At 40.5% G+C, this 14,954-nt stretch overlaps 1 protein-coding gene across 21 annotated transcripts in view; it reads right to left on the bottom strand.

The window, feature by feature from the left end:
• LOC147115607 (disks large homolog 1) overlaps nucleotides 1-14,954 on the bottom strand; it is a 439,472-nt gene that overhangs the window by 267,825 nt on the left and 156,693 nt on the right. For all 21 annotated transcript variants that reach the window (XR_015078647.1, XM_085989989.1, XM_085989992.1 and 18 more), the window contains one exon: nucleotides 10,435-10,599. Coding sequence is in view for 20 of the 21 variants with exons in the window: in XM_085989989.1 (XP_085846115.1) it covers nucleotides 10,435-10,599 (165 nt within the window). In the remaining variant the exon portion in view is untranslated. The remainder of the gene's footprint in view (nucleotides 1-10,434; nucleotides 10,600-14,954) is intronic.

Here is a 14,954-nt window from a genome sequence, read left to right as displayed (position 1 = left end):
CACAAATGTGGCCCAATATCAGCATGTTCTCCTCTGATAAGAATGTGTTTTTTTTTTTAAAAATGTCCTTGTGATGTGAGCATCGCAGACAATGCAGTATTTATTGCCCATCCCTAGTTAAGGCCATTAAGAGTCATGGGGTAGATTCTGGCTTCAATGGAAACAAAAAACTAGGAGAAATGCAAATGCAGCCGATCCGCTATCACCTGTTTTTACACTACCACACAAAGTCAAAGTCTACCCCATTAGTGTGAGGTTGCTGTCATATGCAGGCCAAATCGGGCAGAGGTGACATGTTCCATTCCTTGAAGAACATTAATAAATCAGTTGGGTTTTAACAATCCTGCAGCTTTCATGGCCATTCCTCTTTCTGGTGCTAGCCCAAAATAACCAGATTTATTAAATTCAGTTTCACAACTGGGATTTGAACTCACTACCTCAGAGCTGCCAGCCCAGAAACGTAACCACTAGGCTAACATATGTACCATTGCTTGCAGTGCCATGCATCTGTGGAATTTCATTGTGCCCAAAGAAACTAGATGATTACATTTCACACAAGAGGAGAACGGAGACACCTAAATTCTTACTAAATCACAGGCAACACCAGATAAAATTACTTTAGAGAAAAAAGGCACACTTCCTGCTTGTCCCCATTTTGGTTTCTCCAACCCACATGTTTTCCCTGGCCATGAGAAGAGGCAAGTAACCTGCTCCTAAACCACTACCTGTGCTGCTCTGTAACACGGAGGTGCTGTAGCAACCCTGGACTGACATTTCGCTGCCTCCTGCAAGTTGTTTTGCGGCTTCATTGTCTCCATTTGCCCTTCCTGTAGGCACCGACTCCGTGCTGGGTTATAGTTTCACAGGCATCGGTTGCCCTCTGGTTCTTACCTACTCACTGGCTAAATTCACCGAGCTAACAGAGGACCTGTGGCTTTGATTTTAACTTGGCTTTCTTTCTGGAACATCTAGTCATTAGTTCAATGGTTGAATTTGTATATTAAACTCTGTTTTATTTGTAATCTTTTGGGGTGGTAGGGAAACAGTTTTTAGAATATATAAAATCACTGGTTCTTTTAACTATATCATACAGTCTTCCAAGGTGCACGGCATTGAAGCTTCAGCGTAAATGGAAACAAATAAGGACATGCAACGTGCACAGATGTGGAAAACTCTCAGATCTCAAACAAATCGCATCTAACCCAATATTTTACCCAGTGAAGCCCCAAGTCTCCTCATCCATGGTGACTGGTCTTTTAAAGTACAGCCTGATAAAACTAAATGGTAGATATTAAAGAACATTAATGTTTAAAGTGTGCAAAAAAATACAAAGCTCCTTTGAAAACATAGAACATCTTTTCACTAGAAAATGCCCCACCCCTGACACAGTGTAGCTTTGGAGGCAAGCACCTCCTGCCATAAAGCCACAGCGAATGTAGTGACTTCTCCAATTTGCAAAACTGTCAACAGGAAGTAAAGCACCCAAAGCCAGATGTTTTGGATTTAAACAAAAGATAATTCATCAGCTGCTGAGCTATAATTGCAGTTATTTAAACAAAATTCAAAACTATGATGCACCCCTGGTAAAATCACAATGTTGCAGCAGAAGCAGGTCATTGCACCCATCCATCTGCGCTGGTGTTTTTCACAAGCCATTTAGTCTAATTCTATTTTCCTCCTTGCTCCCCATACCCTTCAATATTCCTCTTTTTTCAAGCAACTAATGACCTTTTAAAAGAACTTATGGACTCTGCTTCAACAACAACTGCCAAAATAATTCCACATTTTAACCATTGTGCAGACTGCCCCCCCCCCCCGCCCCCACCAACCTCCCGCTTTAATTCTTTTTCTAATTGTCTTACAATTTGTGCCCTCCCATTACTGTCTCACCGGCCACTGAAAATGATCTCTCTCTATTTACTTCCTCACATCCTTCCATCACCTTGAAGACTTCTATTCGGTCACCCTTTAGCCTTCTCAACTCCAGAAAAAATGCCCCAACTTCTCAGGCCTCCCATCATAAATGTAACCCTCTCATCTCTGGCAAGATCCCACTGAACGTACACTACCTTTTCCATTGCTTTCACGTCATTTCCATAAAGGGATGCCCAGAACTGCATACAATACTCCAACTGTGGCCTAAGAGTGCAACAGTACCTGCCTAGTTTTTTGTTTCATGCCTCTGATTTAGTTTGATTTTTATGGCCTTATCTACTTGCACTGCTACAGCACGCGCACGCGCACACAGTCTGCTCCTGTACTCCATTTCAAATTTTACCATTTAAGATGAATTTTCTTTCCCTATTCTGTTGCTTAATGTAGAAAAGCATGTGTAATATATTTTTGGAACTAAGAATAGGGAAAGGAAATGCATCTTAAATGGTAAAATTTTTAATGGAGTACAGGAGCAGAGGGACTGTTTGTGTGTGTAGTAGTGCAAGTAGATAAGGCCATAAAATCAAACTAAATCAGAGGCATGAAACACAAAACTAGGCAGGTACTGTTGCACTCTTAGGCCACAGTTGGAGTATTGTATGCGGTTCTGGGCATCCCTTTATGGGAGTGATGAAGCAATGGAAAAGCAGCATGCATCACCTATGTGCTTGTCTTCCTACAGTCTTTCACAACCTTCGTCACAATTTGCTATAGCCACAATTTGGTGCCATCAGCAAATTTTGTATTGTTTTCTTAATGCTTAAATCCCGATCATTTATGTATGTAAATAAGAACTGCCTCAACGTAGCCCTTGTGAAACACTCGCCACACTTTCCATTCCAAGAAACATCCTTTATCCCTACCTTTCGCGTTCTGCTCTCCAATCATCTATCGCTGTGGCCACATTACGGGTAATTTCATGCACCATCACCTTTGCCATAAATCGCTTATGCTTTTTGAAAATCCATATAAAGAAACGCCACTGCATTGTCTCTATCCTCTCTTTCTTCAAAGGTAGGTTAAGCAAAGCCTGCCGTTTAGAAACCTGTGTTGAATGGCACCAATTAACTCATGTTTCCCTAAGTGCTTAACAATTTCATCCAGAATTATAGATTCCAGCAGTTCATCAGCAACAGAAGGAAGACCAAAGGCTTATAATTTCCTGGTTTGTCCCAGTCTCTCATTTTTTGAAAAGGAGAAATCACATTTGCCATTCTCCAATCATGTCACAATTTTTCTTTGCCTATAATTTTCCAAAATTCTGTGGAGAGTGTCTGCTACTTTTTCCCCTAGCTCCATTCAGGATTCTCAGATGAAAACTATCAAGTCTTTGGTGATTCGTCTACCTCAGGTTTCAGTCATGACTTCACTATCATTTCTTTTAATAATAACCTCTACCAACATTAATCTATCCAAAACTCTGTCATATCCTAAACCAAGCCTTATTCACCCAGTCACCTGTAAAACCATTGGTGTCAAACCCTGACGAGAATATTAATCAAAAGTTACCTCAAATCTACTCAGCAAAGGCACTGACTTTGTATGAGCAGGTACTCTCCCAATATTAATATTGGGGGCGCAATCTTTGTTGCACTCAGGACCAGGGTGAGCACGTTACTGGAACTTGGCAGTTGCTGACCTACTTGACTATATATTTCCATTGTAGCTAAATCAAATTGCACCTGCAGGGAGCTGTCCCATGAACCATGGCAGGTCTTGATCATGTTGAATTTAAATCCAATGATTTAACTAACACAAATGCATCTCTGCAACTGTCTTTGCCATGCTCAAGGCGGCTTGTCACACGAGCTTGGCGGTCCACTGGTACGCATTAGTGGTTAAATAAGCAGATTCAAATTTCCCTCTTGGACCAAAAGTGTACATCTCAATCTAAATCCATCTCATCACTTTTCAGGTTGGTTGCGTATTCCCAGTATTTGCTGTTTTTTCCCAACAAATACAAAATTTGACAATATCAGAATTTACTGAAGTGTCTCACTGTGTCCCCACCAATCTAGAAGGCAGAATATCAAAAGCTAGACCCACTTTACACAAGTATAAACTTCTAATTGAATTTATTTTCCATTATATAGTTTACAGAAGTGAAGATAGGGACAAATATGAAGTAATTTACAATATATGCACCTAGAATGGCTGTTTAAGAGTCTGTTCTTCTCCTAGCTCCTTCAGGAAAACTCTTGAAATGACTATCACTTGTAATAGGTAATGCACCTGCTTATCAAGCTCCATGCATTGAAACTGAAATGCTTATTAATACTTCGAATTCCTTTGAAGCAAAATAACTTTGAAGATTGTCCTCAGCAGTCAAGTTTGACTGGCTTGCAGATCGTATACAATTGACAAGGTAGTTCGTTGATTAGCTGACATGGCTACATCAATTTGAAGGTAGGTTGCTGAGAAGACAAACAGATCTGATTTTTTTTTTTACATTTATTTCACGCACTTTTCTATTTGTAAGCTTTTTATAAACAATGCTCCAGGCACAAATATTTTGTATCAGTCTTTACAGTAGAGGACACTAAAAATATCCCAACACTGGACAAACAGGGGGCAATGGGGGGGGGGGGGGGGGGGGAGAGGAGGAGCTAAACACGATTAAAATCACTAAGGAGATGGTACTCGGTAAAATAATGCGACTTAAGGCGGATAAATCCCCCGGACCTGATGGCCTACATCCTAGGGTCTTGAGAGAAGTGGCAGTAGGGATTATGGATGCATTGGTGATTATTTTCCAAAACTCCCTGGACTCAGGAAAGGTCCCAGCAGATTGGAAAACTGCTAATGTAACACCCTTATTTAAGAAGGGAAGTAGACAAAAAGCTGGAAACTATAGACCAGCTAGCCTAACATCTCTGGTTGGCAAAATGTTGGAGTCCATTATTAAGGAAACAGTAACAGAGCATTTGGATAAACATAATTTAATAGGACAGAGTCAGCATGGTTTTATGAAGGGGAAGTCATGTTTGACAAATTTGCTCGAATTGTTTGAGGACGTAACATACAGGGTGGATAAAGGGGAACCAGTGGATGTAGTGTATTTGGACTTCCAAAAGGCATTTGACAAGGTGCCACACAAAAGATTACTGATCAAGATAAAAAATCACGGGATTGGGGGTAATATACTGGCATGGGTGGAAGATTGGCTATCTAGCAGAAAACAGAGAGTTGGGATAAATGGTTCATTCTCAGGATGGCAATCAGTAACTAGTGGTGTTCCGCAGGGGTCAGTGCTGGGACCCCAACTCTTTACAATCTATATTAACGATTTGGAGGAAGGGACCGAGTGCAACATATCCAAGTTTGCCGACGATACAAAGATGGGAGGGAAAGCAGTGAGTGAGGAGGACATAAAAAACCTGCAAAAGGACATAGACAGGCTAAGTGAGTGGGCAGATGGAATATAATATTGGAAAGTGTGAGGTTATGCATTTTGGCAGAAAAAAATCAGAGCAAATTATTATCTAAATGGAGAGAAACTGCAAAGTGCTACAGTACAAAAGGGATCTGGGGGTCCTGGTGCATGAAACACAAAAAGTTAGTATGCAGGTGCAGCAGATGATCAGGAAGGCCAATGGAATCTTGGCTTTTATTGCAAGGGGAATGGAGTATAAAAACAGGGAAGTCTTGCTGCAGTTATACAGGGTATTGGGGAGGCCACACCTGGAATACTGCGTGCAGTTTTGGTTTCCATATTTAAGAAAAGATATACTTGCTCTCGAGAAGGTTCACTCGGTTGATTCCAGAGATGAGGCGGTTGACGTATGAGGAAAGGTTGAGTAGGTTGGGCCTCTACTCATTGCAATTCAGAAGAATGAGAGGCGATCTTATCGAAACATATAAAGATTGTGAGGGGGCTTGATCGGGTGGATGCGGTGAGGATGTTTCCACTGATGGGTGAGACTAGAACTAGGGGGCATAATCTTAGAATAAGGGGCTGCCCTTTCAAAACTGAGATGAGGAGAAACTTCTTCACTCAGAGGGTAGTAAATCTATGGAATTTGCTACCCCAGAGAGCTGTGGAAGCTGCAACATTAAATAAATTTAAAATGGAGATAGACAGTTTCCTAGCAGATAAGGGAATTAGGGGTTACGGGGAGAGGGCAGGGAAGTGGACGCGAGTCTAGATTCGGATCAGCCATGATCCTACAGAATGGCGGAGCAGGCCCGAGGGGCCGTATGGCCTACTCCTGCTCCTACTTCTTATGTTCTTATGTAAATTGTTAGCTGTAACAAGATACAAGTTTTCACACTGTTGAGGACAATTCATGATGTTCAGAGAGTTAGCTAATTATGCTAATCCAAGAGTGATACTTGAGCTCTTCGAGTACGAACAACCAATCTACTGAATACTGATTTTTTTTTTTAAATCATGGCCCGGAATTTGCAGTCGGGATGACCGTGAACTGGCAGCGTTCGCCATCATTCCGCCTTTGAAACTGACCGCCACTTCAGGATTTGGCGCATGCAGATATCCCAAAGTTGTGGTTAGTCACTGACAGCTCTGAAACATGCACTGTGCCTCCTCACCCCCCACAGAGCCGGCAATCTGTGCAATCAGTCAAATCATTGAAACTGACAAAAACATCGGCTCTTCCGCAGTAAGTACACTAAAATTCCCCACTGAAAGTTAGAACCAAAGGGATTAAGTGTAACTGGGGTTTTGACAGTGTTATTACTTCTAAATCAATGTTAAGGGGCTGGAAAACTTATTTAAATTTTGTGCAGTGTGAAATTTGTCCATTTTAATTAAGAAACTTTCCAAAAAATGTTTAACATTTTTTAAAAAATTTTGTCCATCTTTATTTCAGGTTTGCCTTTTCCCCATGCGAGAGCTACAATCTTTCTTTTTCTCTCTCTAACCATTTTAAAAGTTAGAATTTTAAGAGTTTACTGACTTCCTTGTTCGCGGAGAGCGAATTCTGCCTTTTGATTGGCTGCTTAGATAGCCTGTTGACATCACAGCAGTTCGCACAAGGGAATAACCATTAACTTCCGTTGATTTGAATTGAAGGTCGGAAAACCTTGTGTGAAGAGTATTTCGAGGCCGCGAACACCTTCGCTTCACTGCTGACCGCACATTCTGGGCCCATATACAGGAAACTTTCGATTAACCGGCCCCGAAATAACCGGAAATGTCGGTTAACTGGCAAAATTCAGGAGTAGGTTCAGGTAACTTATTACTTGCCTTGCTCCATGTGTTGCTGTGCAAGGCTTTGGCTGCAGCTGTTGCTAAGCTACAGAGACGCTTGCAACTTGTGGCCATTGTTTTGAACCTGTTGCTAAGCAACAGGGTTTGTTGCTTTATATGGAGCTCTCAGCTCCGTATCTTTTACTATAGCGTTCTGTTATCCGGAATTTTTGATGAACCAGCACCACGTCGGTCCCGTCCGTGCCGGATAAAAGAAAGTTTCCTGTATTGATATACTAGCACAAATTTTCCAATTTGTGACAGCACTTCCATATGAATTTTGGTTCTTTCAAGTTGAAAGCATAGAATATCAAACTGCCGGTGAACTCTGTCAACAAGGAACACATGTCAAGCATGGCGTTTGGTGAATCTCGATGATTTGGATCACTCTGCTCTTGTCATCCTGCTCTGTTTCTAAGATTGTATGGCAAAGAATTCTGTACTGGTTTGTGCTAACATTGGTTCCAGTCATCCACAAGCAGCAAGGTAGTGAGCAGCTACATTAACATTACGGTGCAATATAGTCTGATGTGGGAGCAAGTGACAGCTATCAGTACGGATTCAACCTCACTCATGGCAAAATAGGCACAAGAAATAAAACTAAATGTCAAGCCAGATCTCAATACAAGACCAGCTCATCATATGCATGTTACTACAAATGTCAAACATCAACAGCTGAAAGAGGTAAAGTCCTTCCTGAAAGGTCTTGGGGAAGTGCATAGAGATGCCAGTAAAGTCATTAGTCTCGCTCACGTCAATAAGCTCATTATGAATGTAGAACATCCCCAACAGTTCCACTGTGCCTCCAGAATGTCAAGGTACATATTGCCAAAGCATGGAATGTGCTCAAGTGCATCCCGGTGGGCGACATAAGGCAGAGGCAGCTTCTCTGAAGCCAAGTGAAATCTGCGGCTGAAATCCTGCAGCTCCCCTTCAACTGCAAAGATGCAGTTGGAATTTATGCCCAAGACACAGAATTTCTCAACACTTAAGAGTTCTGCTCGCTGATGCTTTGTGTCTGCTGAGCTGCTTTCCAGAACATAACTCTATTGATATTCTGCCTGAGGATCACCAAATAAGGTAGTAGCTTCATTTCATTTCTGGAACACTTTGCATCACAATTGAGAGGTCACTGTTTCTCGAAGCATGAATCCTGATGCTTTCATGACTCCTTCATGAATGTCATACAACGAATCAATTTTTATTTTTTTAATTTTTTTAAATAAGTTGACCTTTAATACCAATTGTCAACCTTTTCCATCGGCCGTTCAATGAGAAACAGAAATTCTCTAATAAAAGCCAAAATTATAATCCATTCAGGCCAACGAGAACACATATACAGTCTAGGAAGGTTTGTTTAAAAAGGAAATTAACTACAGTATAGGCCAGCTGTCAAATTGCAGGATTTCTGACCGTCTCCCTGGAGGATCTTGGCGTAAAGCAAGTTAAAAATGCTACTACTGAAAAAGTTAGCTCTTAAGCGATTGAATTCACAGGAAATATATATGGCAGACTGGAATTTGTATCGAGCATTTACAGTTAAGAGTTTAACTGCTGCCAAAAATTTCTTCACTACAATCCTTAAGCGCATGTATAAACAACCACCAACTGAAGCATGCAGCATATTCCTCAAGGGGTGGGGCTCAACTGCAATTTGATGCGATGGCAGCTTTTTGATTTGTCTATAATTAAAATGGTGAGTGGAAAAGCCAAGCACAACCCTCAACTACTACTTACGAAACCTGTGCATTCATTCATTGAACATGGTCAAAACCTAAGAAAATTGGCCTGCGTGGTTTCAGATTAACGACGTCAATATCTATGTCTGTAGCATGACTTGGGAGAAGGTGTACCAGTGGTAAACACACTACTGCTTGCAACTGAACATCTGGCCCAGATTTTTAAATCGTATTGAACCAAATGGCCAAGTCAGATTGGATACTTCAGATCTGAAGTAGAAGAGGAGAAATGGATGGACCAGCAGTCGCTGGTAGCGCTCAGGCAGCACTTAACCAGTTAGAAACTGAAACTGGCAGAGGCAGCAAGCTAACTACCTGCTGGCACATAAAATGATGCCTATTACAGGAACATTGGGTAAGAGAGAAAATAAAAAATACATCATGGATAACATGCCTGACTAGTTTTAAAGTCTTCAGTCTTCAAGACAGGAAACAACTAAAAGCTTCAGCATATAAACCATTAAAATGTTCAAAGCCAACATCCTGGAGTTTGTAATGATTTGAGCAGACATCCCATGTAATATTAACATCTAAAGACTCGAGGGGCTGTCAAAACAGATGTTAAAAAAGTGAATTTATAAAGAAGAAATTCTGTGCCACCTCTTTAAAGACACATGCAGAAGAACTCTGCTGAATCTCAATTCAATTGAGGATTCTAAATTGGTTTGAAGTAGATTTGGAAACCAACAAACTGTAAATTAGAATTTATTAATGTCCAGAAGTTTATAAACTGGTTGGTGCTTCACTTGTTGATTAGCAGGACTGCAGATTGCAAGCCAGGTTTCAATGGGATTTTCCCACCTCTGATGTAAGTAAAGCTTTTAAAACTAATCATTTTCACAACTTTCTCCTAAGATCCAGTCTTTACCACATAGATCCAATTTAATAATCTCAATAAATAACTTTACTGTATTATGTCAAACCTACATTACAGCATATTCTATGGTCCAACTAAATTCCTGCTACAATACAATCAAGGTGCCCAGACCTCAAGGTTTTTTTTTTTAATTGTCTAATTTTGTAGCAATACTGATTGGAAAGGCAAAAGTTGCCTTCGCAATACCAAACAAGTGACTCTCCCACCCTGGACCATAACATGGTTCCAGTAAATGCAGAATTCAGGACAGTGCCCCACTTACGCACCTGCTACAAAGAGGCTTCCTGTCATCTCGCCTCAAGCAGAATAGGCTGCTCTGAAAAGTCTGCAATAACCACTTCGCCACCATAGCAAGATGCGCACTGCAGCAACCTCCAAGTCTGCGACAGTGCCAATATTTTCAATATTGCTTCCATGTATCAGTTGTAAAAAGCTTTAAAAAACTTTTAGAAGTTTACAGTATTAGACAGAGGTGGCAATCCAACACCACAATCTCCTGCACTTTGAGTGTAAATACACTTTACAGGTTCATTAAAAATATGATTCTAAACTAAATACACATTATACTGCAGCAAAGTTAAAGAATGTTAGTCTGATTAGTTGAGTGTTAAATGTCAGTTAGCTTTGATAAACAATTGCCACGTTGCTGGCTTGCAGGATGCAGAGTCTCTTACCTTCATCGGGGATATATGTGACTGAGAAACAAAACCATGAATATTCTCAATCTGAGACAGATTCTTCTCCGACACATGTACAAGCTCCGGGCCTTTCACCTCATTGCTAATCTGCGGAGAGCTGTGTTCTTGTGGAGATGCATCGTCATCTTGATAACGATACTTCTGTAAAAACAGAAGAAGTAGTGAAGAAAAATGAGACGTTAACAAAGATAGAGAAAGAATTTTAAATACATGCACCCATAATATTAGCTCCAAAACTAAATAATTACCAGAAATCTCAACAATATCCAGACCATGAATATACCACTCCAATTTGGAAATCACTCCCATTCTCAAAGGATTGGTTCATTGATACAATCATCTGTTCAACTCACAATTCATTGCCATCGTCATGAAAATAGGGAGTATCATTTTGCTGGTAAATGTAAGGTTTGTGAAATTTCTACGGTTCCAATTAACATTTTTTTTTAAATAAATGTATTTTGTTTGCACAAAGACATTCCTTCAACCTTTTAACTGTCCTCAGTTATTCCCATGGACTATGAATTCAGCAATCCTGAATAATGACCTGAGTTTAATAACACCACAATTTTTGAAATTATTCAAAGTTAAAAGTGTAAAAACTATACTGGCCACTCCAACATACACATTAGTTAGCATTCCCTTTCTCATCACAACCATACCACCAGCTGTGTATTAACATTCTTTAATGGGACAGCAACAATCCTAAAGCCAGTTTGAGAAGAATTGCTTCTGCACAGTGTTGTCCAACGGTAATTGCTGCCTAGTCAAAAGTGCATTAATTTTAGTAGAAAACGCTTACACACACTCAATACATGTAAATGTACTTCACATATGTATTTTACTTAAGTTCTATCACCATTCAGTAACCAAGCACATACAACGATCATAAAACATTCATACACTGCTTTTCATCTTACCAACAAATGTACAAAAAGGTTAATGCACACGTGTGTATGCAGCGCGAATGAGTATTGAGAGGGGGAAAACCTTACACACAGTACTGCTCTAGTTATCTTGGCCAGAGCTGCCATTTTGAAGGTGGGCAAGTTGAACAGAATGCACCTGCATGTTCCGACCAATCACCAGCCAGGCACTGCTCTGGCCTATAGAGCACTCTAGTAACCAAGGGGAACGGAAAAGCTGCGTCTTGGGAAATAAAATTTCTATTTTATATCAAAATATTTTTACAAACTGTACCTAAATGAGGGTACATAAATCTTAAGTCAATACAAGCAGTTCCTCTACAGAATGCTAATATATCTTAGCACAGATAGTTCAGGTGTGAATAACATCAAAATGGGACTGATTAGTGACACATGGGTTGCTAACATGAGCAACTATTTTGAGAGTACAGTAACTATTCCTGATTACAGAATTAATTCCATAGTAAATTATTCGCACAGTTAGCGTTGCAAAATGATCTGGTCTACAAGTTTCTTAACTGAAAATAAGAGATTACATGGGAGTTTAAGAATGATTCAAGGACAATCAGATACAAGACAATTAACCCTTTAGTAAAAAGGATATAGCATAAAAGTCAAAGGGAAATGTTCCAATTGGAGGAGAATTACGAATGCAACTTATGAGGAGGAGACTCGGTGGTGGAGGGTTAAACAGCAGTCTTTCACATGTGGCACCAAGTTCAAATCCAGCACATGCCGATGGGATAAAAGTGTTGATTCCCTGCCTGTTGTAAAAATTATACAGAAAATGAACTGGGTAGTGTCAGTTCAGTTCAGAATGGATGTTTGTTTACAACACAAAGCTATCCATAATTCAACATAAAACATTAAGTAGGTGGCCTTAAAAGCCACAAGGATATCTAGTGTAGAAAATGAAGGCACACTTTGGAGCAATTTAAAGTTAACTCTGCAACTATTTCTCATCCTGGAAATGCTGGCCCTGGGTCCAAAGAGTGAGATAATATTTCAAACACAGCACCAATATCCCTCAGCTTAGGCTCACAATCATAAGACACTTGGAAATTTTCAGTTCCTCAGCTTTGTGAAAATACCAATCGTAGAATAATCAATGTCAGGGGAGAGAAAGTAGAACCGCCCCCACAACAATGCAAACCTGAATGTGCTTCCTTTCACAATCCCCGTCAAAAAAATGGCTGTGAACACCACTTACAGGAAACTCTTTTTTATCCAGCACTGAGCAGACCGGCGTGGTGCCGGTTGATCAAAAAGTCCGGATTACAGAGAGGTATACTTACCAAGGTACGAGAGCCCCGTACACGGCCACAGGTGCAGGAGTCCCGGTTACACGGCCACAGATCCAGGAGTCCCTGTTGCACGGCCACAGGTGCAGGAACCCCGGTTACACGGCCACAGAGCCAGGAACCCCGGTTACATGGCCACTAATATACAGTAAAACTTACCTGAATTTTGCCGGTTAAGAGAGAATTTCCTGTATTTCATTTCTAGTACACTCCACGTAGTTGACACACAAGTTCACATCCGCACAGAAGGATAGGAGGTTGAGCCATACAACAACTTGCATTTATATAATGCTATGAAAGTAGGGGAAAAAAACCATCAAGGCACTTTAGAGACACATAATCATACTACTGCATTACAGCGAAGCAGAACTTCATTATGTGTCCATGACGGACATAGGTTTGGTTGATGAACTCCCTTTATTCGCTAGCCTCCCTTCTCCAAACATTTCTCGAGACTAAATTTCCCTTGAGCTTTCACAACAGAACTTTGACACAGCAACAGTCTGTTTACTTCTCACCTACACAAGTTTGATTACTGGAGATTTAAGCTAACCTGTACACAGACCGACATGCCTCCAACGCAATCCGTTTCCTCCAATTTCAGTTAGTACAAAGGCACGGTACGAGGAGCTCAGGTCAAGAGAGCAACTGCAAAATTTCAGTACATTTAAAAACAAAAACAGTACGAAGAAAATAAATCATATTCCTCGAACGATTAAAACCAAGCAATGCTGAACCATGTCACACCAAAATTTATAATTCTTTGCTCTTTGACATCAATTACATTCACTTCCTTCCTGCCATATGCTTGAGGTTAAACACTAAACTCCACACAAAATGAGGTCACTTCATCTCTTGACATGCAACATTGCACTCATCTCACCACTTCTCCCAAAATAGTGCTTTACCTTCCGAAAGACATTACATACAAAGTAATCAATAAATTACAATTTATTTCAAGGGGCCTCGCCATCAGGACCACCTTTCTAAACCAATGCACTGAAGGAATTACAATCCATTTAATATCCTTTTCCTTCTGCTGTTTGGGTTAACCACTGTACAGTACTTGTACCAGAAACTGGCTGGGAGTTAGTTATTCCAACATCATGAGGGAGATGAATCAACTCAATAATTTAATGATGGCGTAATGGTTAATACTACAAATCCAATGTTCGGGAACCCGATATCGGTCTTGACCCCAATAAATTCACCAAGACAGTCCTCAGATGTCAGATTTAAAAATTCAAAAAGCAGGTTTGCAATTCTTTAATTTGGAAATAGGTATAGATGGTAATGTTCACCTTTTAAATCTGACGTGCAGGAGGACACTGCTGTAGCCTGTTCAATAGACGAGCTGATCTGGTCACAAATGATCACGGAATTGCGCAAGTACCAGATGCATTTTACCAGTTTTACTGCACACTTGGCCACTCCTATAGGTAACGTGCATGTAATCAAGTGCATTTTGCAATATCAAAATTTTACTAAGTCCATAAATAATTATAAAGGTCGAGCAGGAGTCAGCTGTGGCTCGGCATGTCAGCTGTGGTTCAGTGGGTAGCACTCTCACCTCAGTCACAAGGTTGTGGGTTCAAGTTCCACTCCAGAGAACCAAGCACAAAACGCTAGGCTGATACTCCAGTGCAGTGCCGAGGGAGTGCTGCACTGTTGGAGGTGCCGTCTTTTGGAAGAGAGGTTAAACTGAAGCCCCATCTGCTCTCAGGTGGACGTAAAAGATCCCATGAAACTATTTCGAACAAGAGCAGGGGAGTTATCCCTGGTGTCCTGGCCAATATTTATCCCTCAATCAACATAACAAACACAGATTATCTGGTCATTATCACATTGCTGTTTGTGGAAGCTTGCTGTGGGCAAATTGGCTGCTGCATTTCTCACATTACAACAGTGACTACACTCCAAAAGTACTTCATTGGCTGTAAAGTGCTTTGGGACGTCCAGTGGTCATGAAAGGCGCTATATAAATGCAAGTCTGTCTTTCTTCATTCTATATTCTTGCGAAACTAGAAAACAATGTGACTCATTTAAGGCATTAGAATAAAGTAGTAATCAGAACAAACTCGTCAAAATTCTGCATTGACTGCAGAGCTATAGATTTCAACATTCTGCCTCAGAATTCTGATGAGATACCAACTATGGCTGGTGTTCAACCCCAAATCTTCCAATCTGTAGCATGGAACAGATTTAGAATTCAAAGGCAATTCCTTTATTAATAAAATACTAAATGGTAAAGTCAAATCCAACAGGTATT

This window comes from Somniosus microcephalus, chromosome 6 (genome assembly GCF_052327205.1).
Source record: "Somniosus microcephalus isolate GS21.2 chromosome 6, FLI_Smic_1.0, whole genome shotgun sequence".
NCBI classification, from domain to species: Eukaryota; Metazoa; Chordata; class Chondrichthyes; order Squaliformes; family Somniosidae; genus Somniosus; species Somniosus microcephalus.
Note: the sequence above shows the minus strand (reverse complement) of the source record. Positions and strands in the feature narration are given on the sequence as shown.